General features: G+C 40.8%; 1 protein-coding gene across 3 annotated transcripts in view; it reads right to left on the bottom strand.

Annotated features, from left to right (window-relative positions):
* Positions 1–433: 433 nt before the first annotated feature.
* Positions 434–26,469, bottom strand: part of HMGCLL1 (3-hydroxymethyl-3-methylglutaryl-CoA lyase like 1) — a 189,977-nt gene continuing 163,941 nt past the window's right edge. For all 3 annotated transcript variants that reach the window (XM_043907052.1, XM_043907053.1, XM_043907054.1), the window contains 2 exons: positions 7,240–7,365; positions 434–2,918 (listed from right to left, as the gene is read on the bottom strand). In XM_043907052.1, coding sequence (XP_043762987.1) covers positions 2,817–2,918; positions 7,240–7,365 — 228 coding nt within the window. In that variant the 3' untranslated portion in view covers positions 434–2,816. The remainder of the gene's footprint in view (positions 2,919–7,239; positions 7,366–26,469) is intronic.

Raw genomic sequence — 26,469 nt, 5'->3', positions numbered from 1 at the left:
AGGAGGTGACTGCCACTGGAGCTGCCCAAAGGCAGGGCAAGTAGTTTCTCAACCCTCTCTTTCTCTCCCTCCCTCTCTTCTCACCCTCTTCCCTCACTCCATTCTGTTCCCCTCCTCTCTCCCTTCCTCCCTAGCTTACCCATTCTTCCCTAGCTCTATACCTCCAAAACTATCCTTTTAACTCTTAGACCTGCCCCACGCAAGCATAAAACTTCTATCTTCTGGTCCAAAAAGCACTTTGCAGATGATTATGAGTATTCACGGCAGTTTTTCATATGCCTATTTAATGTAGATTTCTGGAGGGGTCCCAGCTTTATTTTATCTCTCCTTTACGGCTGTGATAGGAATATTGGTGGCTTATGTATTCAATGCTAAGTATCCTGTTACATGTCTAAAGTTCATGCACACATATAGAAATGAATAACCATAGAAGTGCAGCTAAAGGGGTATTTATTAAATGTTATAGTGGTCAGAAGAAACAGTATAAAAGGGCAATCTCAACTTTCTCAGCAAGTTTCCTTTTCTTCGCTTTATGAATTTCATGAATCCAGAACTTAGAAAACAGTAGTCTTAAAGGGCAGATGTCATAAAATGTTACTTCTAAATGTACTTCATAATTGCTTTGCCATTCCTAAGCCTTTCCCCAGGGCTAACCCTGGTGTGGGTTTATGTGTGGGTAGGTTGTTTGGGTAGGTCCTTCAGTGATTCCAAACTTTCCTAGTTAGTGGAAATATAGCTTTGGGGGGGGATTCTGCCTCTGGAATTCAGGCCGTTTTATTTGATTATGTGATCCCCACCCCCTCAAAACCAGAAAAGAAACTCTCCTTAAGTTAAGAGAAGGGTTTAGATGGTTTTGGTGAAGAAAGGATAACAAACACCTAAAGGACAAACTTCTCCTGTGGTGTCGTGATTAGGAAGCTCCGAGGGGCTCTGGGACATGAATAGGTGGACCGCTGTATATGCGATGCATGTGTGTGCTAGGCTGCACCTGGGGTTCTGACGACTTGCTCTGCCTTTTGAAGAGTCCGTGGTGGTTTTCATTTCTAAACAGCCAAGTTTGGCCCTTCACTGTTTCTATAAGCAGTCTGCATAAACTGATGCTCTTCCCAAATATCACAAAACTAAGAACTGCACAGTTGCATAAGAGAGAGGGAAAGTCAGTCTTCTCAGAAGATGGGAAGGGAGGTATCCCGCTGTACACGGGAGGTGTACATTCCTGCCCCCACGTGCAGCACCAAGCTCTTCCTGGAGAGAGACAATGTAACAGATCCATAAAGAGATGCAATTCTGTTTGCTCTCTGCATTTCCCATGCGCCAGCACTAACCCAAGTGCAGAGGGTCACTCAGTTCTGATGACAACCTCCTGCTATGTCACCCATCACAACCTAAGCTTTAGCCTCCTCCATGGAAACTTAGTTTCTGTCAATTTCCAATATGTTTCCTTTGTAATCCTTGTATTGTAATTATGTATCCTTAAAGTTAAAACAGTAGTAATCAGCAATTCTCTTATTTTCTTGAATTTCTTTTTATTCCTGTGCTTTTGATGAATATTTAATAGAAAGCCCACAATGCTCACTTTCATATCTCAAGTTCTATTCAAATGTATTCAAAGATAAGATCACCCAGTATCATTGGAAAGTCTACATAAATATTAATAAAAATACTGACAATTTAGATCCACATGGAATAATACTGCCCCCATATGATTTGCATAGGTAATAGAAGTAAATTTTTCTTAACACAGCCCTCCTGTGCCTCTTCTCAACTTGGATATATATTTGCTATTCCTGGCAATGTTATTACAAAAGATAAAATTTCAGCCACTTCAACATTAAAAATAACCATAAAATGTCAATCCTCCCAAACAGATGTGATTTAATCAAACTACCCTGAATCAATGGAAAAGGTCTGTTTTCACAAATTAATAACTGCATTAATATTCTTCACATCATGGTGACATTGCTTGGACAACTTGGAAGTGAGCTGAAAATGATAAAAGTGGATTATGGTACACGTATCTCTGTATTCTCATCACTGCAACTTAGACATTGGGGTGAAAGTTGTACCTTTTGTTTCTCAATAGCGGAGCAACACTCCGCTGGTTTTTACTACAACTGATGAAAGGGAGAGCATGGCAAACTGGATGCATGTGACAAACACAAGAGGTAATATGTTTCCAGGATGTGGCATCTGGCCATTGACCACAGCCTCTTGGAACAAGATAAAGTCACTGAAATAGTTAACAGATGTTAGCATACTTGAGATATAAAAGTTCTATTGCTAAAAATTATGTGGGGTCAGATGGAGATTTGGCGCTTGGTCCATAATTTAACTGACTTGGCAAATGCAAAGTTGAGATCCAGAGGCATATAACGTGTAATACGGAGACCACACACTGCACACAGCAAACGGGGACTCATAAACTACTGACGAAATGTACGCTGTGCTAAGCCAGCTTGATTAAGTATTAACACAGTATTTGATACTTAGGGAAATCTGAAGTCAATTTTCACGTCGACTAAATTAAAAAGTTATTTCTGTAAGAGCAGAAGAGTAGACTTTTCTACAAGTTCAAAGGACGTCTGCAAATTTTATTATTTAGCCTTGGTTTGCAATTTACCTGATGACCGGCATATCTTCCCGTCCACTTCATAATCCATCCAGTGATGCCCTTTTTCCAAGTCTCTCTCTCTTTTTTTTTCCCCCACTTTTGTCTATTACTCCACATTTCAGAACGAGCTGACAGTAATGATTTTCAGACGCATATCTGTAGCTGAAATGGAGCCTCTCAAACTCAAGTCACCAAGTTATTCAAGTCAAGCACTGAATGAGGCTTGTGCTACTTTAGAGTTTGTAGTTTTATTCACAGCTTTGCAGATGAAGTCACCAGCTTCCATCACTTTGTAAAGATTCACACCCTGGTGAGGCAGAAATGACGGGGCCAGGTAGGAGGGGGGTGGAGGGGTAGGAAGAAAGAAGACAAAACAGACTTCTTTTAATTATATTAGTAGTTACTTAACCATTTAAAATCATCAAACAAATGTTCGTTATTGATTGGGGGACATTTGTCTCCATAAATTATGTAGATTTAAAATTTTTTGCTTTATTAAAACATATCTTGAATCTGAGCCTAGGCTAACCACACCTGAATAATCCAGTGTAATTACGCTGGTACCTAAACTCTATGAAGGACAACAGTAGAATCAGAAAGAATGAACAAATATCAGTGAAGGGCAATTAAAATGATAATGCTTTGGAGCAGTTTATAGATAAGGCTTTGGCAGGGGAATCTCATAGTATATCTTAGTATATAAACAAACAAACCTGATAAAGCTGTAAGAAACATAGGAATGATGAATGTATGTATAATTTTTAACTACATCCAGAAACACTATTGCTGGCATGAAACTGAAGGAGGTAGTTTAATAAAATGAAGTAGTATTTAGTCCACATCTGGAACTTGTTTGCCTGAGAGGTTGTACTGACTGGAAGCATAAATAGGATCAACAAAGGCTTTGGTAAATCCGTGGATGACAGATCGGCAGTTGGGTATGAAGGCCAAGTTCAGCGCAGGCTCCTCATCTTGGGCTTGGCGGAGCCAAGGATCACCACCAAGGTTTCCAGCCTGCACCGAGCTATCACTGGCGGGGACTGGGGGGACAGAGCGTTAGGCAGATTAACCAGAGATTTGCCCCCACAGAGCATTTTGTAAGCTCCTATGTCTTGCCTCAACATGGACTAGAAACAACATGGACTTAAAACTGAACTGACTCAAGCTCCCTTGCTATTAAGCAGTAGTTTTTAAAATTTATGTAAGTTCGATGTTTTCTTAAAACGAACAAGCATAAATACTCACAGGCGCTTTTCATACCAGGGATCATAAAGAGATCATAACTCTAATACAGCTAGTTACTTCTCTCCACAAACTTTCACAGCTCTGTTTTCTTTGCAGTTTACGTCTGCTTAAGAATCACCAAAAAGTAATTTGTAAAATGACATGTAAATAATTTTCATGTTTCTTTTTATTGTGAAGTTGTTTTTAGGACACTAACACTTGTTTTTGGTTTTGTAATGGTTTTGGGTGGAAAGTCCTTTAGGCATAGTTTGGTTTCACATTCTTAATACAGTGATATGCAAATTTTGTAAGTAATAAGTTACATATGTCTGTCATTTCTGAATTACATCTAACAAAAGATCACAAGAAGATTTTAGTCATCAAAGTTCTTTGCTTTTCAGTAATTTCATTTATAGCAATTACGCAGTGGGATTGGTTGGTATCACAGCACAGAGTAATTTTGTTTTGGCCTTTCTCTAACCAATTTACTTAAAGAACAGATTATTTTTGTTTGTTTTTCATCACTAAGTCGTGTCCGACTCTTTTGCGATCCCCTGGGCTATACTCTGTCGGGGTCCTCTGCCCAGGGGTTTCCCAAGCAACAATACTAGAGTGAGTCGCCATTTCCTTCTCTAAGGGATACTCCCAATCCAGGGATCAAACCTGCTTCTCCTGGATTGGCAAGCAGATTCTTTACCACTGAGCCACCCTGGAAGCCCAATGAAAAGATACCTTTATGAAATAATGTGGCATTTACTCTTAAATCATTTCAGCGTTTAAACCAGGTGCTTAAATATGTTAATGTACTATGATACATTATGAAGTTTCAAGAACTTCACATAGAATACAGTTTCTGTCTTTAGGGTGCCTGTGGTCAAGCAGGCAATGTGGAACCCTAAACAGGAAAGCCTGCACTGCAGCTAAAGTCACTGAGATATCCAGATGACCACGAGGGCAGAGCTGCAGGGTGGTCAACCCACTGAGGAAAAGGAAATGGGAATGAACGAAGAGCAGTGTGTCTGGGAAGAGTTCCAGGAAGGGTAAATCCTGACCCAAGGCTTGTACAGAGAGTATGAGTCCTTGAGAGGAAGGAGGAGGCATGAGGCACCGTCAGTGCAGACATCTGAAACATATCATGGGATGCGTGGAAAGGAACGGGCAGAAGGACTGGAAAAGGGAAAAAAAAAGGCCACAGAGTGTGACAAAATACAGCCCTGCTTTTCAGGAAATGGGAATCCACTGATGCATGCCCAAGCAGAAGCAAGGCATATTCATATTTGTATCTTAGATGAAATCTTCCACGGCAGCATGGAGGATGAATTTGAAGGCAGTCTGAAGTCAGCAGACCAGTATGTGCCAAGCCGCTTCAGGCGTGTCTGACTCTTTGTGACCCTATGAACTATATAGCCTGCCAGGCTCCTCTGTCCATGGGCTTCTCTAGGCAAGAACACTGGAGTCGGTTGCCGTGTACTTCTTAAGGGGATCGTCCCTACCCAGGGGGTCGAACCCTTATCTCTTATGTCTCCTGCATTGGCAGGCCGGTTCTTCGCCACTAGCCCCACCTGGGAAGTCCCGCAGACCAGGATAGAGGATGAGCATCCCCGGAAGATACGAGGACTTTTGCTGATGTAGTTACAGCCAGGGTAGGAAGGAAGGGACAGACAACCAAAACAGTTTAGAAGTCGCATCAGTGACTCTTGCTAATTGCGTAGGCGTGGGAGCCAGTGATACAGGTTCCACAGAGAGCCTTGGTTTGTTGGTTGCTACCCAACATAACAACTTAAATTGGGAAATTCTTGGAAATGGAAACATGGCTTATGTGCAGTTGGACCCAGACAGCCTGACTCATGGGAAGCATCAACTGAGTTCAACCGAGTTATATAAATCTTCAAGAAAGGATTTCTATTGCTTGAGAGTTTAGGATTAGGAGATGAAAACTATTATATACAGAATGGATAAACAAGGTCCTGCTTGGAACTATATTCAATATCCTGTGATAAACCATATTGGAAAAGAATATGGTAAAGAATGTGTGTATGTGTATATATATATATATATATATATATATATATATATATATATATATATGAGCCACTTGGCTGTAGAGTAGAAATTAACACAGCATTGTAAGCCAACTATACTTCAATAAAATAAATTGGAAAAAAAGAGGAAATATTTCTACTTTTTTTTCAGGTTCTGTCACAGTCATATCTCTCTAATAGAAATGATGGAAATGATCAGGCTACTCAGTAATAGCTATTCCTAACCAGAGAAGAGAGGCAACAGCTTCTGGTATTTAGTTCCAGGTGATATTAGTCTTTCAATGAACAGGATTGAGTGTCTCTAGGCAACAGGCAACTATGAATACATTGTAATGCCAGCTCTCGGTCTCCAGGGAGAGCTGAACACAGAAAGAAGATGGTACTGCAACCTCCTGGGAGCTTCCGAGAAAGGCACCAAATGCGGAGGAGAGGAGCCCAGCAGGTGGACCCGGGGAATCAGCAGGGAAGTAGCAGAAGGCGTGTTTTTGAGGGTGGTTTACTCGCTCTCAGGTGAAACTGAGGAGGAGGAGGAAGGCCATTCCGGGGGCGGGGAAGGCAGGAGGGAGGGGCAGAGCTGAGAGACGGAGAGCTCAGGGAAGGATGCGCAGATGAGTCAGCTGGGCAGGAGCGCCTCTCAGAAGAGCAAGGGAGGAGCAGAGAGGCCAGACAGAAGGACAGCTCCATTCTCAAATCCAGGTGGTGATTTGTACATCTCAGAAAACATGTGGAATTCCTGACCATCTGTGAACAGTGCTTTTGCCTTTTATACTTTTCCCTAAAAGATTCTGCCTTAGAGATTAGTAGATCATTTTAATAAGCATGTGTGTTATAGGGCCTGTGACTTTCTCAGATACCACTTGCAAAGAGACTATTCCTGCCGGCCAATGTTTCACATGCTAAGTATTATTAAACCCTGCTCCTCCACTGGCCATTTTAAAATGGCCCTGGGCTCTCTTCCAGAAGCCCTACTTGTCACCGTGAGAAAACCAAGATCCCAGTTTTCCTCCAAGGAAAAGAAAACAGCAAAAACAAATATCATAAAAGCAAAGACAGGCTCTAACTCACAAAGCGTGTGACATTAAATGAGATACTGGATGAAAACGTACTTTGGAAGTCAAGAAGCAGTAAAAAAAAAAGAAAAAAAAAGTGAAATGGTAGCATTATTGGTGATTGAGCTATAGCAATAAGTTCTTTTATAAAGTCCCCCTCAAGAATTTTTATTGTATTTTCCCACTGTGCATTTTAGGAAAGAGCAAAAGTGTAGTAAAACTTGACCTCAAAGTTGCTTCCCAAATCTGAGACGCATTCCAATTTCAATCTGCAAGGAATGTATGAATATTAAAATATGCTAAGTTACCTTACCGTATTGACCCCCAGGCCATTGAGCATGTAGATCAGATCCTCCGTGGCTACGTTCCCAGAAGCACCTTTTGCATAAGGGCAACCACCTAGTCCGGATACTGCAGAATCCACTACATTAATGCCCATCTGGAAAACAAACCCAAACACCCAAGCTTGTCTCTTTATGGCATGTAAGTTGTTGTGTCTATTTAACCTGTTTCAAAGAGCAAATAAGGAAAATCTGAATTATGGTCCCACTCTATTCACTTACCCACCTGCCGCTAGAACGGTCCCCAAGGTGGACTTCTTTCCTGACTAATCTTATCTTTCAGCCTAACAGAAACTCTTAAAAGATCTCAGGAATGACAATAGTCTTAGATCAAAATTGAAACGGTGTTCTGATTGATAATAGAACAAAGGCAGGGGGTGAAGCTTGAAGTAAGATTAATTCATACCTAGGGTGTATTTTCCAATCTAATTTTGAGCTTTATTCTAACAGTCTTGTATAACCAATATGAAATATTTTCAACAGCCTGACCCAAAAAACAAGATGCCTTAGAAGACAAGTCAGGGGTGTCTCTGTGTTTGAAGCTGTGTCTTGTGGGGTGAGTTCATCCATTCAATTCACCCATTGTTTATTGATCGGCTGCTTTGATTAATTTGCACACAAAACCTGGATGTTTTGGGAGAAGTGAAGAGACATTTAAGAGGTAGGACATCCACCATCAACAGCTATACCAGTTCACGTTTACTGGGTTCTCACTAAGTGCTCAGTTCAGTTCAGTTCAGTTCAGTTGTTCAGTCGTGTCCGACTCTTTGCGACCCCATGAATCGCAGCACGCCAGGCCTCCCTGTCCACCACCAACCCCTGGAGTTTACTCAAACTCATGTCCATCTAGTCGGTGATGCCATCCAGCCATATCATCCTCTGTCGTCCCCTTCTCCTCCTGCCCCCAATCCCTCCCAGCATCAGGGTCTTTCCCAATGAGTCAGCTCTTCGCATGAGGTGGCCAAAGTATTGGAGTTTCAGCTACAACATCAGTCCTTCCAATGAACACCCAGGACTGATCTCCTTTAGGATGGAGTGCTAGATATAGTATTAATACCATATGATGCTAATTCATAATCCCTATAAATCCCCATGAGGTAGATACTCTTCCATCATTCTCAAATCATAGATGAAGAAACTCAAGCACAGAGGGATCGCATAATTTGTCCCAGGTCACCTCTGTCTCCAGAGAATTCACACTCTGCTCTGGGCTGTAAGCTCTGGAAACATGGAAGTTGGTTCACATTGTACGTCTGGGGAGATCCGAGGCGGAGAGTCTCCATGGTCTGGAAAAGCTGTGAAAGACCTGAGCACAAATGGGTCTGAAAAGGAACCCCTGAGATCAGACTCTAATAACTCAAGAAGAGAGGTGAGCAGAGAAGCCCTCCATGCAATATGACAGCTGGGTAATCAGGAGCCACCTGAGGTCTAACCTGATTCTTCACTCCTGGACATTGGAGAAAATGGCCATGGCCTCATCTAAAACAAGAAGCACTGTGAAGCAGAGCCCTGATCAACGTGCTGGGTCAGGGGTTCTGAATCACAGAAGCAGAATCACAAATTGTTGCTACAACCTCAGTTTCTGATTCTGGAGGTCTGAGCTAGGCCTTGAAAATTTGAATTTTTAACAAGATTCCAGATGTTGTTCTCACTGATGTTCTGGGGAATTGCACTTTCTTTCTCCTTTTCTTTTTTTGATAACATTTTTATTTCAGATTTTCAGAAAATTTGGGAAGAAAGTGCAAAGCATTCCCATACATTACATACCATTTCCCCTACTGTTCACATCTTACATCATCATAGTATACTTGTCACAACTAACGAACACATCTGATAGTATTAACCAAAGTCCACACAGGATGCAGATCTCCTTAGTTTGGAAGCCATTGTCTTCTTTCTGGTCTGGGAACTCATTCGGGTACCACGCTGCATTTAGTTATCTTGTCTCGGGACGTTGTGGCTGTGGCGTCCTCTCAGCTTTCACCGTTCTTTGCCCTCATTGACCTTGACCATTTTGAGTTGTACCTGTCATGTGTTTTTTACAGTACCTTTTGATGTAGGTCTGTCTTATGTTTTCTCATGGTTAGACTGGAGTCCTAAACTTTTGTGAGGAAGGCAACACAGATGAGATGCCATTCTAGACACATCATATCAAAGGTACACCCTACACAGTTATTGTTTATGACTGATGATGTTCACCTTGATCCCATGCCCCATTTTCCATGTGGTACTTTTTGGGGGAAAAAAAAAAAGTCACTATGTGCAGCTCAGATTTAGGAGTGGATAGTATCTACCTAAATTATTTACAAGTCAGCCATATGGGAGATTTGTCTATCCTGCCATAATCATTTATTTCTTCAAACATTTGTTTACATCAGTAGAGACTCATAGGTATTTATTTAGTGCTTTGCGTTGTGTTCCAATATTCCTTTGTATGTCTTGTCACTCATGTTGGTTGAGATTTGGCCACTGGGAGCTCATCAGTTCGTTCCATCTCCTTTGACAAGCTAAGGGGGCTGCATTCTTTTAATCGAAGTGTAGTTGATTTACAATGTTGTGTTAATTTCTGCTGTACAATAAACTGATTCAGATACACACACACACATATTCTTTTTTATATTCTTTTCCCTTATGGTCTGAAGGGCTGCCCATTTTTAATAAATTTTCTAGATTTTCCCTTGTGAGATCTAGGTTGTTTACCAATTTTCCCAAGAGCAGAACCATATCCAAAAGCCATGGATGTCTCTGTGACTAATACAAGTTTACAGATATAGTTTGTTTGCTTCTGTATGTCTGTCTCCACTTACTATCCTCTGCAACATGGGAAGGTCTATATGGCTCTTCTTCCATTACCACGACCTCTCTCCAAGTTTAATTGTGTTCGGGTGTTAATAATTGACCAGCTGAAGTACTGGTCCATTTAGGACAGTCCACATTTGTGGTGAATCAAAATAGTAAGTATAAGGACTTATGCTCAAGGAGTGAAAGCTGTGGAGTGGTCCAGTAGTTGGACAGCACAATGGTAGGACAGTGGCTCATCACTGGGGATTAAGCAGTACATCAAACAGTCAGAGACATTCTTCACCCACAGGTTAAAATTTATCTGTTCAGTTGAAATGAATCTATCACCCAAGGAGACAGAAGTTTCAGGATTTTCAGTCCCTATCAATTATAATCACCTGGGGTCCTTTTAAAAATAACACACAAGCTGCTTCTCCCCAGGATCTCTGTCTGGAAGTGAGTCAGCTTTGGTATTTCTTTAAAGCTCCCCCCTGGTGATTCTCTTGAGTAATTATGTGTGGGAACTCCTGAGGCAAGATTCTCATCCATCTCAGCCCTTATCAGCTGTGGGTATGAGTGAGCTTTCATTTTGAAGATGCTCTGTACCCTGAGGCAGCAGAGTTAACCATGATGGATCAACTTTTCAACAAATCAGTTTTTGAAAGGACACTCCCAAAAGTATCTGAAGTAGTGAATGTAAGTAATATGTGCATGATAGCTGGAAGATAGCTTCAGCCTACCAGGAGAGCTTATGATCTGTAAAATTTTCCGTATGTGTATCCAGTTCAGCTGCTCAGTCGTGTCCAACTCTTTGCGACCCCATGAATCGCAGCACGCCAGGCCTCCCTGTCCATCACCAACTCCCAGAGTTTACTCAAACTCATGTCCATCGAGTTGGTAATGCCATCCAACCATCTCATCCTCTGTTGTCCCCTTCTCCTCCCACCTTCAATCTTTCCCAGCATCAGAGTCTTTTCAGATGAGTCAGCTCTTCTCATCAGGTGGTCAAAGTACTGGAGTTTCAGCTTCAGCATGAGTCCTTCCAATGAATATTCAGGACTGACTTCCTTTAGAATGGACTGGTTGGATCTCCTTGCTGTCCACGAGGCTCACAAGAGTCTTCTTCAACACCACAGTTCAAAAGCATCCATTCTTCGGTGCTCAGCTTTCTTTATAGTCCAACTGTCATATCCGTCCATGACTACTGGAAAAACCAAGCTTTGACTAAACGGACCTTTGTTGGCAAAGTAATGTCTCTGCTTTTTAATATGCTGTCTAGGTTGGTCATAGCTTTTCTTCCAAGGAGCAAGTGTATGTATATTAGACTTCAATAAATAACAATGACAAAAAGGAAGTGTTGTTGGAACTGAAGGTAAATAGGAAAACTTAAACTGGTAGGAAGATGAATGAGAATTTTTTTTCTATTGTGCAACTAACTTATAATTATTCTTATTTACCAATATCTATCATGCTAGACATTCCTGTCAAAATAGTTCTTCCCTGGAATAGTTCACAAATCCTAAGTAAATAATGAGGCAAAAAATAGAAACAAATAGATGTATATGGGCTTCCCTGGTGGCTCAGATGGTAAAGAATCCGCCTACAATTTGGGAGCTTTGGGGTTCGATCCCTGGGTTGGGAAGATCCCCTGGTGGAGGGCATGGCAGCCCACTCCAGTATTCTTGCCTGGAGAGCCCCATGGACAGAGGAGACTTGGAGGCTACAGTGGAGCCATGGGGTTGCAAAGAGTCGGACACGACTGAGCAATTAAGTACAGGGTGAGTGTATATGTCTCAGACATGAAATACATCCCTTTACACATAGACTTATTAAGTATATTTTATACGGATAAAAATTAGAAAACCATCCTAATGCCTGTAATTGGGGCTAATTTAAATTAATTAAGGCACAGTTGTAAAATGGAATGATAAATCCTTTGTAAATGCATAGTTAAGGGAAAGAAACAGATTATAAAACATTATAACAGTGCATGCAATCATAATCCCATTTTCTAAACAAAAAGAATTTGGATGATAATATCAAAATGCTAAGAAGGTGATCAATGAGTTGCATGTCATTTATTTTATTTTAATTCTTTTTATCTTTGTTTTCTAATAACCCCACAATGAATGTAATTATATATATAAAATTAGAAAAAGAAAAGCTTCTGCAAACTGTACCCTGTGACAGACTGAGAGTAAATAAATCAGAGTGGGAATAAATAAACCTAAGGCTGAATTCCTTGATTAACAACATTATTTTGCAACTAATTGGTCTTTCTAGGATTTGAGACTGCAGGCTAATGTGTGTACATAATCTCATAAGAGCAGACATGATCTGGGGGAAAGGCTCTCTGAAAAATGGTCCTTCCTTCTTCCCTGCCATCACATTTGCTCTGGAACAGATGATGTTTCTGTGAGCATTAGTCACAACTTAATTGAATCAATTCTAAAAGCAGTATGTGGATTTCAAGTTTCAACAGCTAATTTAAAGAGTTTATTAAAGTATACCTTACCTATGAAGAAGACTACTAAAATATGTGTTCCTTTTAAAGTCTCTTCAAAAAACAAAACCAAAAACAAATCACAATCATTTAAAACTCAAACTTTCAGGACTTCCACGGTGGTACAGTGGTGAAGACAGCCTTCCAATGCAGCGGACGTGGGTCCGGGCCCGGGATGGGAACCTAAGATCTCACATACCTGCACTCCGCAACAGAGGCTGCACACTGCAGTTAAGGCCTGACACAGACAAATAATCTTAAAAAATAAAAACAGAACTTCCTACCCACTGTCCCCTCAACTCTGACCTCTATTAAATGTGTGATTCTTTCCCCCGCCAAAAAACATCTTCTCAATGGACAGTGTTACCCACACAATAAGTTAGATGGCTTTATTTATGAACAAGCTGCTTTGGAAATTTCTAGTCATAGTCATCTAAGAAAATGTGACTCCACTGTGTATGTTTTCTTTATCTCTGTTTCCGTGTCCTATTAGAAATGGTACACAATACAATGTAAACAAATTCTTAACAGAGCAAGAAGAAATTTGTTTTCCTCATCTGTTATTTATGGTAAATAGAGGAAACATATGGTACTTTACTGTTGAAATCATAGTATTATAGTAAATGCATTACATTTACAACAATATCGTGTATTTGTTAGTAGATGTGCCGCATGGCTGGTTTTATCATACAAGAGCCTGCATTAAAAGATTATTCTTAGATATTTCTTTACATACGTCTCCAAACCTAAAACACTGCTTTCAGATTTTCAGTTCCCCAGTGTGTGTGTGTCTGTGTGTATATAAGCACACAAGCACAGATGATTTTCTGCACCGCCCAGTATGTTGCAAAAACAAAGGACTTGGGTTTTGTTTTAAAAGAAATATTTTTGGATCAACAACCACAAGGTGGCGATGTAACACCAAAATCCACCAAGTGAAAGTCAAGCATTGAAATGCCACTGGGTTCCAGCTCAGAAATGGCAAATATGAAACTAAACAGATTTATATTATGCAAATAAATATTTTTCTTACTTTAAAATAAGGAGACTTTTACTAATTGTGCATAACACATCAAATGTGGTTTTTGTATTATTCTTCCTTTGACTTCAGCATGTTTATTGAGCACATTCTATGTGCCAGGGACTTGGATACATACACAGCCCTATAGCACATGGAGATTAGTGTTAGAAATTAAAATTACTATATATCTGCTCTGTCACTGAGAAATAGTTCACTATTAGCAAATGAAAAACCGTTCTCTCTAGAACTCAGGAATTCTCCCTAAAAATGAAATAAACCCAAAACTCAAAGGATGAAGGTGACCGAGGCTCCCACTTTCCTCAGCGTCATGATCAGAGCTGTTAACCCAGTGACATAGGTTATCCCAAGCCTTGTGAGTAGAGTTGTGAGCTCCATCTGCTTGAGCCCCCAGACGGGTACCAGGACTGCAGGCTGAGGAAAAGGCAAAATACGAGAAGCTACTTTGGAAACTGGCAGATTATCTATATAGACATAGCATGAGCATTATCACTCTGTACTGCAATATCATATAAGCTCTGAGGAATGTTAATTTTTTTAATTTCGCATAGTGGCTAGATGCCCAGATCACACTGATATATCTGATATATAACTGAAAATATCACTTTGACTTTTTCTCAGTGCTGTAAGAACTTATTCTCCAAATAAAACTGAAAAATATGAGAAGACAAATCAAAGATATCATCTTCCAAAATGTATAATCTTCCATATGTGTCTGATTTTCCAAATATCTCTGATAGGGAAATGATTCATTTGGGGATTTAAGTTACTCATGGGGAAAAAGACAAATATTCATGTAAGAGAAAATATTAAAAATATACCCATTTTCCTGATATTTGTTCCCCTTCACTTCTTCCTCACAGCTAACATTCCTGCCAACAGAGGATCATAATTATCCACATGTGAGTGCTATTTCTCCCCCAGCAGCCAGGCCAGTGTCACTAGTGGGGTCATAGCATTCTTTCCAAGGAGCCCAGATCTTGCCCTGAGATGCTTCCCATCCATCACTCTAAAGAGTTACCATATTCAGTTACAGTACCAACTACTTGCCATTCATGTGTACTGTGAGCATACCATATTTTGAAAACCTCAGACAATAACCATTGGCATACATGAATAAAGCCCACTGTTTTCAACCACAGAAATTATACACCAACATTGGCATGTAAATCATGACGCCTTGCTATTGGGGTAAGTAAGCTAACATGATGGATTACCAATGCTTTCATAGACCATATCTCACCTCTGAAAAGGCTTTCCCACATGCTTCCTTTTACCCTGCCTCACCACACATAATGAGAGAATATATTCATACTTTCATTTCGTATACTGCAAATTGAGACAGAAAGAAGAGTGTGTACCTAGGAAGGCATAAGAAAGTGGAAAAATAGGTAAAGAAATTCTCAATTTCAGTAGATTGAGAAATACTCAATACCATCAGCGAACACCGAAGGCTTATTTTATCACATGCACCTTGTCACGCGCGTCACATATGGTAAAGCGCCACAAAGTCAGAGCTAAGTGGGCGGGAAGTCAAGCTCCTTTGCTGATGAGGAAACTGAGGCTTAGAGAAGACAAGTGGGGGTCGGTGCTTCACGCAGTGCATGTGAGGCAGACTGTAAAAGCTGCAATATCTGTGTGCTTACAGTTCAGGATTGATAGTTTATACGCCATATCCAATGACAGGGGCTTCACTAAAGGCGTTACACAATGGTTGCGTTTAATCGCTGTAACAACTCCAGGGGCACAGCTGTGAATTAGGAAGACAGCCACTGACAAATCAGAAGACTTCCTTTTCTGAAGATGTGGTGCAAATATACAATAGAATACTATTCAGTGACAAAAAGAAGGAAATAAGGCCATTTGTAGCAACGCGGACGGACCTAGCGATGATCATACTAAGTGATGTCAGAAAGAGAAAGACCAGTGCCACACGATACCACTTACATGTGAGATCTAGAATAATGATGCAGATGAATTTATTTACAACATAGAAACAGACTTGCAGACTTTGAAAACAAACCTGTGGTTACTAAAGGAGAATGGTGGGGAATAAATTAGGAGATTGGGATTATGTGTATATCCTACTATATATAAAGCAGATGATCAGTAAGGACCCACCGTATAGCTCAGGGAACTCTGCTCAGTATTCTGTAATAAGCTACAAGGGAAAAGAATCTGAAAAAGGATATACGTTTACATGTATATACAGACTTCATGTATATACATATATATGTATATGTGTATACATAGAACTGAATATATGTATATATGTATACATAGAACTGAATTGCTTTACTGTACATGCCAAACTAACATAGCACTATAAATAAACTTTCTCCAACATGAAATAAAATTAAAATTTTCAAAAAGAATAAAAGCAGGAAAAAAGACTTTCATTTTCTCATCAACCTTACTTCAACTTTCTGAAAAGTTTCTACACAACTCAACATTATCAAGAAACTTGAGGAAGTAAATGATTGTTGTCCCAGTGATTGCATTTCTAGGAAGCTAGCCCAAGAAAACAACCAGAAATGTTAGCAGAGATTTATGTTCAAGCATGGCTATTTTTTGTATCATTATTTGTAATAGTGGAAAAAAAGACTGTAAGTGAAATGTCCAATAATAGGAAGGCAGTTGAAAGTTACATAAGATAGACTTTCATGTGACAAATTGTTTTGAAGTATGTATAACGGTACGGTCCTTTTCATCATAGGAGACTGGAATGCAAAAGTAGGAGGTCAAGAGATACCTGGAGTAACAGGCAAATTTGGCCTTGGAGTACAAAACGAATGAGGGAAAAGGCTAACAGAGCTTTGCCAAAAGAACACACTGGTCATAGCAAACACCCTCTTCCAACAACACAAGAGACAACTCTACACATGGACATCACCAGATGGTCAATACTGAAATCACGTTGATTATATTCTTTGTAGCCAAAGATGGAGAAGCTCCATACAGTCAGCTAAACAATACCAGGAGCTGACTGCGGCTCAGATCATGAACTCCTCAGTGCAAAATTTAACTTAAATTGAAGAAAGTAGGGAAAACCACTAGATCATTCGGGTATGACCTAAAGTAAATCCCTTATGATTATACAGTGAAAGTGACAAATAGATTCAAGGGATTAGATCTGATAGAGTGCCTGAAGAACTATGGATGGAGGTTTGTGACATTGTAGAGGAGGCAGTGATCAAGACCCTCCCAAAGAAAAAGAAATGCAAAAAGGCAAAATGGCTCTCTGAGGAGGCCTTACAAATAGATGAGAAAAGAAGAGAAGCTAAAGGCAAAGGAGAAAAAGAAAGATATGTCCATCTGAATGTAGAGTTTCAAAGAATAGCAAGGAGAGATAAGAAAGCCTTCCTCAGTGATCAGAGCAAAGAAATGGAAGAAAACAAATGGGAAAGACTAGAGATCTCTTCAAGAAAATCAGAGATACCAAGGGAATATTTCATGCAAAGATGGGCTCAATAAAGGACAGAAATGGTATGGACCTAATAGAAGCAGAAGATATTAAGAAGAGGTGGCAAGAATACACAGAAGAACTATACAAAGAATATCTTAATGACCCAGATAACCATGATGGTGTGATCACTCACCGAGAGCCAGACATCCTGGAGTATGAAGTCAAGTGGGCCTTAGGAAGCATCACTATGAACAAAACTAGTGGAGATGATGGAATTCCAGCTGAGCTAATTCAAATCCTAAAAGATGATGCTGTTAAATTGCTGCATTCAATATACCAGCAATTCAATATATTCAGCAGTGGCCACAGGACTGGAAAAGGTCAGTTTTCATTCCAAACCCAAAGAAAGGCAAGGCTGAAGAATGTTCAAACTACTGCACAACTGCACTCATCTCACACACTAGCAAAGTAATGCTCAAAATTCTCCAAGTGAGGCTTCAACAGTATGTGAACTGAGACCTTTCAGATGTATAAGCTAGATTTAGAAAAGGCAAAGGACCCAGAAATCAAATTGCCAACAGTTGTTGGATCACAGAAAAAGCAACAGAGTTCCAGAAAAACATCTACTTCTGCTTTATTGATTACTTCTAAGCCTTTGACTGTGTGGACCACAACAAACTGTAGAAAATTCTTAAAGAGATGGGAATACCAGACCACCTTACCTGCCTCCTGAGTAATCTGTATGCAGTTCAAGAAACAATAGTTAGAACTGGACATGGAAAAACAGACTGGTTCCAAATTGGGAAAGGAGTGCATCAAGGTTGTATATTGTCACCCTGCTTATTTAACTTATATGCAGATTGCATCAAGTAAAATGCCAGGCTGGATGAAGCACAAACTGGAATCAAGATTGCTGGGAGAAATATCAATAACCTCAGATATGCAGATGACATCACTCTTAAGGCAGAAAGCAAAGAGGTACTGAAGAGCCTCTTGATCAAAGTGAAAGAGGTTAGAATGAAAAAGTTGGCTTAAAGCTCAACATTCAAAAAACTAAGATCATGGCATCTGGTCCCATCACTGCATGTCAAATAGATGGGGAAACAATGGAAACAGTGACAGACTTTATTTTGAGGGGCTGTAAAATCACTGCAGATGGTGACTACAGACATGAAATTAAAAGACATTTGCTCCCTGGAAGAAAAGCTATGACAAACCTAGACAGCATATTAAAAAGCAGAGACATTACTTTGCCAACAAATGTCCATCTAGTCAAAGCTATGGTTTTTCCAGTAGTCATGTATGGATGTGACAGTTGGACCATAAAGAAAGTTGAGTGCTGAAGAACTGATGCTTTTGAACTGTGTGTTGGAGAAGACTCTTGAGAGTCCCTTGGACTGCAAGTCCATCCTAAGGAAATCAGTCCTGAATGTTCATTGGAAGGACTGATGCTGAAGCTGAAGCCCCAATACTTTGTTCACTTGATGCAAAGGACTGACTCCTTGGAAAAGACCCTGATGCTGGGAAAGATTGAAGGCAGGAGGAGAAGGGGAAGACAGAGGATGCGATGCTTGGACGGCATCACTGACTCGATGGACATGAGTTTGAGCAAGCTCTGGGAGTTGGTGATGGACAGGGAAGCCTGGCGTGCTGCAGTCCATGGGGTCGCAAAGGGCCAGACATGACTGAGTGACTGAACTGACTGAGTGATAATGGTATGGAAAAATGATAATAAGAAAATGGAAGAGGGATTTCCTTGGTGGTCCAGTGGCTAAGACTCCACACTTCAACTCACAGGCCCAAGGCCAGTCTAGCATCAGTGAACTAAATCCTACATGTGGCAGCTGAAAATCTTCCATGTCTCAACAAAGATCAAAGATCCCACATGCCCACAACTAAGACCCAGTGCAGCCAAATAGATAATTTTTTTTTTTTTAAAATGAAAAAAATAAGAAAACGAAAGATAAAAGAATAGGACAGTAACTATGCTTGGTATAATTCATTTGTATTTCTAGATTTCTAACAATTTGTTGTTGTTGTTATATACTGCTCGTAATTAGGACAAATGAGTCATATTCATGAATGTGTACCCTTCTTTCTCAATCATTTCCTTCTCCTGCCAAGACAACACCCAAGAATAGCTCTGGTCCATTATAGGCTCCATTTTCTCATTTCAACTTCAATCCAAATCCTACTGATGCCTCTTCTGAGGATCACCTCCTCTTGCCTATTCTTGAGTAGATACGGCTGGCTCCATCTTCAGTTACAGTTCATGCTTTCTAATCTACTGGCACAAAATAATTAGACCCGTTCTCCTTAAATTTCGTTGCGCATATGATTTCAGTTGATAGTCTAAGGATGGGGTCTGAGCCTCTGCCTTTCAAACCACTCCCAGATTATACCAAGGTGGATGATCTCAGAACACAAAGATCACCTTTCTTTCCAGAAACCTCTCAGGAGTCAACCCCACCCACTCCAGTGACCATAATGGCTCCGCATGCAACGTTTCTCATAATGAAGCCTCAGGAGTATCAGATTCACTTGAATTAAAACTACCTATTTAAAAATTCAGATTTCTGTGCCCCACCCTGAAATCTGATGTTTTTCATGTAAAGCTCAAGTATGTGCATTGTTTCACACTGCAAGGTGACTCTTATGGATAATAAAGCTGGAAAATCTCTAACCTTTGAATTTAGCTGTTCACCCATAGCATACAGCGCTGGTTCTTCACCAAAACGCCTGTCTCCTTCTCTCCCAGGATGCAGCTGGACATCACCAAACCGCCCTTCTGTGCAGGCGAGCCTGCATGAATGAGGCTTAGCCATGCCTCGTGAGCAAAGAGACACAGCCCGCTTCCAGACAGGGTCCCTCCAGAAGCTACCCGTCTCTTCCGTATTAATGGTCAAAGGCCCATGAGAGTGAGGCTGGATGGAATGGGGAGCCATGCAGTGAGAAGGGCCAGGCCCCTGAGCGGCCCCCCGGAGGAAAGAGCCTGCGGCCAGGAGCAATGCACTGGGCCATCTGAAGAGTAAGGGGCAGATGTCCCTGTGATTCTCTCTGTTCTATTTGGTCCAGGTTGCGTTTTTTCTTTTGTTTTTTAAGTTTTATTGGAGTATAGTTGCGTTACAACGTTGTGTTGGTCTCTCCTAGACAGCCAAGTGGCTCAGTCATACATATACATACGCCCTCTGTTGTTGGATTTTCTTCCCATTTAGTTCTCCACAGCCCTGTGTTCTCATTAGCTATCTATTTTTCCTTCTTTTTTTTTTTCTATCTTTGATTTTCTTAACTGTGCATCTTTTATGATTCTATTTTATCTCCTCCTTAATATTTCTACCTCAAAATTGTTGAGTAGTTACCCCACGGTTTACTGTATAACTTAATACAATTAAATGAATACAACTCACCTTACTTAATTAATAATAGCCTACTTTCAAAGAGCTATCCACATGGACAGAAGGACCTCACAGTATCATATACAATATATTCTCAATTCCTTCCACTCATCCTTTGCATTACTGTTTCCCAACCATTTACTTTTACATATATAAGCACACAATACATTGCTCTTAGAGCAATTAAAAATAAGAAAAAAATAATTTCATCTTGATTTATTTCATTTCTGAATTCTTTGAAGGAACTTCTCTAGGAAACAACAGTAGAGATTCAAATCCTGGTATTTAGTGAACACATTTTTTGGAATTAGAAGAAGGAAGATTTTTTAGTTAAGGGGGAAGTTCAATGTCACAGAACAGGGTGGACATTTCCCTAACTACACTACACTGATGCTTGCCAAACATAGTTAAGGAAAATGAGACCTGATAAAATTGACTGAATTTCATGAGACTGGGAATGGGCTGTTTCAGCAGAGACAGAACAGGGGTGAAGTGGCAATAGATTCAAAAACAGACGGAGAAACTACAGCCTCAAGCTTCTAAGATTGGTTTCAAGAGATAGACTTCTGCTTGAATGTGCTCTGCCACCTGTTAGCTGTATGATCTTGAGGGTGTCACTTTATCTCTCTGTTCACCCAGCTGTAAAATGAATTTAATAGCACTAATGCACAGACTTGCTCAGGATACAATGTGATGTTCCATGGAAAACCCATATCCCATAGCTGGGTACATAACTTGAGAAGTCTTGGTTTTCACAGGCATAAACCAAGGAGATAGAGGCGGGCAGAGGATGTGGCTGTGTTAAATGAAGCAGAGAGCTGGGGCAGAATATAGCAAGGGAGGCGTGGAAATGGAGACACGTGAGCTGGAAGCCATAAAGGACAGGGATTATCGAGTGGGAGTAAAGACTGAGGCTGCAGTAGATGAGAAATTAACAAAAAACACACAGTGGGTCTGCCCTAGTGGTCCAATGCAAGGGGATGTAGCTTTGGACCCTGGTCAGGGACTAAGATCCCACATACTGTGTGGCCAAAATATTTGACCTGGCATCAAGTTCTAGTACAGCGACTTGCTGTTGCTTTTGTTTTAAATAAAATAAAGGAAACAAACACTTAGGGAAGTGGGGATGAGTTTGAGATTAGGGCAGAAACATGGAGCTGAGCCAGGAAATCATGGAGAACACCATGCTATGAGGTGGGACAGAAGCAGGGGCCAGGCAGAGCGACAGACTGGTGAAGGGACAGTGACTTCGATGCTTCCAAGGAGAATCAATATTCAGTCTTCTCAGAAACACAGTAACTAAGCTCATTGGCTGGGAGTTCCAGAAAGAGTTGACCATTGCATTCCAGTTCCAGTTAGCTCACACAATGCCTTCTGCGAGTGCACAAAAGTGATGGATGGAGACCATGGTAACAAAATGAGAAGGAGGAAGGAAAGGGGATGGATAGATGACTCACACTGTAAACAAGGAAGATCTTGTATCTACAAAGGTGGAGTCTCCATGAATTTTTTTCATAACAATCTACAAATCAGATATTCACAGCCAGAATTAATCTCAAAAATATACAAGCAGCTCATACAGCTCAATTCCAGAAAAATAAATGACCCAATCAAAAAGTGGGCCAAAGAACTAAACAAACATTTCTCCAAAGAAGACATACAGATGGCTAACAAACACATGAAAAGATGCTCAACATCACTCATTATCAGAGAAATGCAAATCAAAACCACAATGAGGTACCATCTCACGCCAGTCAGAATGGCTGCTAGCCAAAAGTCTACAAGCAATAAATGCTGGAGAGAGTGTGTAGAAGGAACCCTTTTACACTGTTGGTGGGAGTGCAAACTAGTACAGCCATTATAGAGAACAATGTGGAGATTCCTTAAAAAACTGGAAATAGAACTGCCATATGACCCAGCAATCCCACTCCTGGGCATACACACTGAGAAAACCAGAATTGAAAGACACACGTGCACCCCAATGTTCATCGCAGCAATGTTTATAATAGCCAGGACATGGAAGCAACCTAGATGCCCATCAGCAGACGAATGGATAAGGAAGCTGTGGTACATATACGCCATGGAATATTACTCAGCCATTAAAAAGAATTCATTTGAATCAGTTCTAATGAGATGGATGAAACTGGAGCCTATTATACAGAGTGAAGTAAGTCAGAAAGAAAAACACCAATACAGTATATTAACCAATATATATGGAATTTAGAAAGATGGTAATGATAACCCTATATGTGAGACAACAAAAGAGACACAGATGTAGAGAACAGACTTTTGGACTCTGTGAGAGAAGGCGAGGGTGGGATGATCTGAGAGAACAGCATTGAAACATGTATATTATCAAGTGTGAAACAGATCGGCAGTCCAGGTTGGATGTATGAGACAGGGTGCTCTAGGCCGGTGCACTGGGATGACCCAGAGGGATGTGGGATGGGGGTTCGGGATGGGGGACACATGTACACCCGTGACTGATTTCATATCAATATATGGCAAAAACCAAATATTGTGAAGTAATTAGCCTCCAATTAAAATAAATACATTAATTTAAAAAAATCCCATATATGCTTGATTGATTTCAGTTTAAAGGGAAGGAGCTAAGCTCCAGAGCTCTCCGGGGGGTCCCCAAAAGTCACAGAGGTGGCAGGGCTGCGTCTGGAACTGAAGCCTTTGTGCCACTCAGGCCTTCCTGCTTCTGGAGTTGCAGTGGTAGGAGGTAAGTTATTTCTACTTTCAAATTGGATGTTAGTGGGAGGCCTGCCTAACATTGTGAAAATATAACTAAATGTTCAAAAAACAAAAGAGACTGTTCAGAGAAAAAGAATGGGAAGCCCAGTGGTGCTGACAAAGCACCAGCCAAGTGCTATTAACACTTACAAGCCAGGCAGGGTGGTGAGAATGCGAAGATGACACCTTTTTTCCTTTTTTAAGTCAAAGCAGCAATCAATACATATTAGCATAGTGAGATCAAGAACTTCAAGATACCTCACTCCATGATACCTTCAGTACATGGCATAATGCCAAGAACAGAATAAGTTACTGTTCAAATGCTTTTCAATGAATAACTGAACAAATGAGGCGCAGGGAATAAAATGTTAGCAGTACCAACCCCGGAGTGCAAGGACGTTTGAACTGAACTTGATCCAACCCAAATGGAGAGACAGAACAAGGTGTCGAGGACAGCAAAATCAATGAGACATTTCAGTGGACCAGTGCATATTTTGCTTGCTCCCTAAACCTTCTTCTCTTGAAAATGCCTTCTCATAATGACAGGTTTATGGAACCTGCTTATTTGCTCAGTCACTATTAATCTTGGCGCAGCTATTGGAACTGAAATTGAGTCAATCATGGGCTCCTCCCCCAGAATGTGGAGCAGGGACAAAGACAGGCTCTATCTTTCTAAGAGATGAGATGTACAACATAGGAGCTATAGACAAGTACTGCAAATGTGGGAGACCTGGATTCGATCTCTGGGTTGGAAAGATCCCCTGGAAAGGGAATGATTACACACTCCAGTATTCTGGCCTGGAGAATCCCATGGACAGAGGAGCCTGGCGGGCTACAGTCCATGGGGTCGCAGAGTCAGACCCAACTGAGCGACTTTCACACACACATAGACATGCACAATGAGAAGCAGAGAAATTTGGTCTGTAATTGGGGGTGGAATGGGATATCTGAATTGGAGAGATGCCACCTGAATTCCAGACAGTTTTTTGGTCCTTCCTGAGTTCCAGCATCAGTCTCCCCACTTTTGTTTCTGAAATAACATTTAATGAGAGCTGTGTCAAACAACAGTGCATGATGCTAGGACACAGTCACATTACTATCATCCCCATTCCGCACGTGCGGAACTTGAGCTACAGAATGTGTCCTATGCCACACAGAGTGATACATTCTGGGCAAATGGTGAGAGCTGAGACTCAGGGCCAGGGTGACTGCGTCCAAGTCTCAGCTCACTACTTCTCTTCATCCTTTAAGAAGTTTCCCATTCACACCCTTAATTCCTCACAACACCATCTCTCTCTCTCTCTTTTTTTTTTTTGCTTAGGTCAGCTTGAGTTGTCTGCTGCTACTTGGAAACAAAGAACATTAACTGACACCTCCTTCAGCTAATGGCCTGGCAGAGAAGATATTCACAAATACAAAGAACTTGATGCAGTGTGTGGTAGTTATTATGAAAATTACAAATAAAGCTGTTTAGGAACATCAGAGAGATGGTTTCTATATTTTCTCGAGAAGCAAGAATGGGTAGGGCTAGGTGAAGTTTGATGACTGGCTTGGTGCTGAATCGGCCCTTGAAGGATGTTGGCACATGGGGGATGGCAAGGAGAAGGGATGTTCTACAGGGAGGGAACAGCTTGAGAAAATACATAGATGATGAACGGGTCAAGGGTCCACTGAGATTTTAAGGAGACTTTTACTGTATGTACAGAGACTTGGGGTGTGGGTGGAGTGGAGCTCCCAATCACGGGAGGTCCTGCATGCCATTCTATAGGAGCTAAACGTTATTCTCTGGGAAATAAAGACCTACTTAAAGTTCATGAATAATTGTGCCATCGTCAGCACTTTGCTTCAAGCAGATTTTGTTAGCAAGGGAATGACAGCTGAGATGGATACAGAGTTGAGAAATATCCAAATACAAATACCAGTCAGAAACTCAGTGCAATGCATCAAGTCAATGATGGTGAGTATTTAAAACAGAGCAAAAGAGAAAACCATTTTCATAAAGGAATAAATTAGAGATCAATTTGTGAGTTAAAATAGTGTCTAAATGAATGAAGACGAATGGAAGATAATATACCAAATGAAGTAAGTCAGAAAAAGACAAATATCATATGATATCCTTCTATGTGTGGAATCTAAAAAAGTGATACACATAAACTTATTTAGAAAACAGAATCCCAGACTTGGACAATAAACTGTGGTTACCAGAGGGAGAAGAGGAGGCTAAATCAGGAGTTTGGGATTAGCAGATACACGCTGCTTTATGTGGAAGCAATAAACAAGGGCCTATAGTACAGCACAGGGAACTCTATCCAATATTTTGTAATAATCTATAAGGGAAAAGAATCTGAAAAAGAACATATATATATACATACATACACACATATATATGTGTGTGTGTGTGTACACACATATTAATAGGTGTGTGTGTGCTAGGTGGCTTCACTCGTGTCTGACTCTTTGCGACCCTATGGACTGTAGCCCACCAGGGTCCTCTGCGCATGGAATTCTCCAGGCAAGATTACTGGAGGCGTTGCCTTGCCCTCCTCCAGAGGATCTTCCTGACCCAGGGATCGAATCCATGTCTTATGCATTGTAGATGGGCTCCTGCATTGGCAGGTAGGTTCTTCGCCACGAGCTCCGTGCAGATGCTTTACCACCTAAGCCACCAGGGAAGCCCATATAATAATATATCTGAATCATTTTGCTGCAATCTGAAACTAACACAATGTAAACTAACACATGCAAATCAACTATACTTCCATTTTAAAAAGACTAATGGAAGAAAAAGGTGTCATTAACAAAAGTTCTGTGATTTCTAGCTTAACAACTAAATGGAGGCTGCTCCGTGAACTGGAGTGAAACATAGTGTTGCCTTCAGTGTAAGGCAGAAGTTTCTCTCTTGAAAATCGTTACAGATATAGAAAACTATAAATTTAATACCTAATGTTTCTTAACTCCTTCCTGATTGTTGAAAACTAACTTTACTTTTTGTAAATCTTTCGTTACATACCGATTTCCACTTGTTCATCTGCATTGAAGCTAATCTTATGGTTTCAGTTCAGTTCAGTTCAGTCGCTCAGTTGTGTCCAATTCTTTGCAACCCCATGGACTGCAGCACACCAGGCCTCCCTGTCCATCACCAACTCCCAGAGTCCACACAAACGCATGTTCATTGAGTCGGTGATGCCATCCAACCATCTCATCCTCTGTCGTCCCCTTCTCCTCATGCCCTCAATCCTTCCCAGCATCAGGGTCTTTTCAAATGAGTCAGCTCTTCGCATCAGGTGGCTGAAGTATTGGAGTTTCAGCTTCAGCATCAGTCCTTCCAATGAATATCCA

The sequence above is a fragment of the Cervus elaphus genome, chromosome 7 (assembly GCF_910594005.1).
Source record: "Cervus elaphus chromosome 7, mCerEla1.1, whole genome shotgun sequence".
In the NCBI taxonomy this organism is placed as follows: Eukaryota; Metazoa; Chordata; class Mammalia; order Artiodactyla; family Cervidae; genus Cervus; species Cervus elaphus.
The sequence above is the reverse complement of the archived record's forward strand: the minus strand, read 5'-3'. Positions and strand labels throughout refer to the sequence as shown.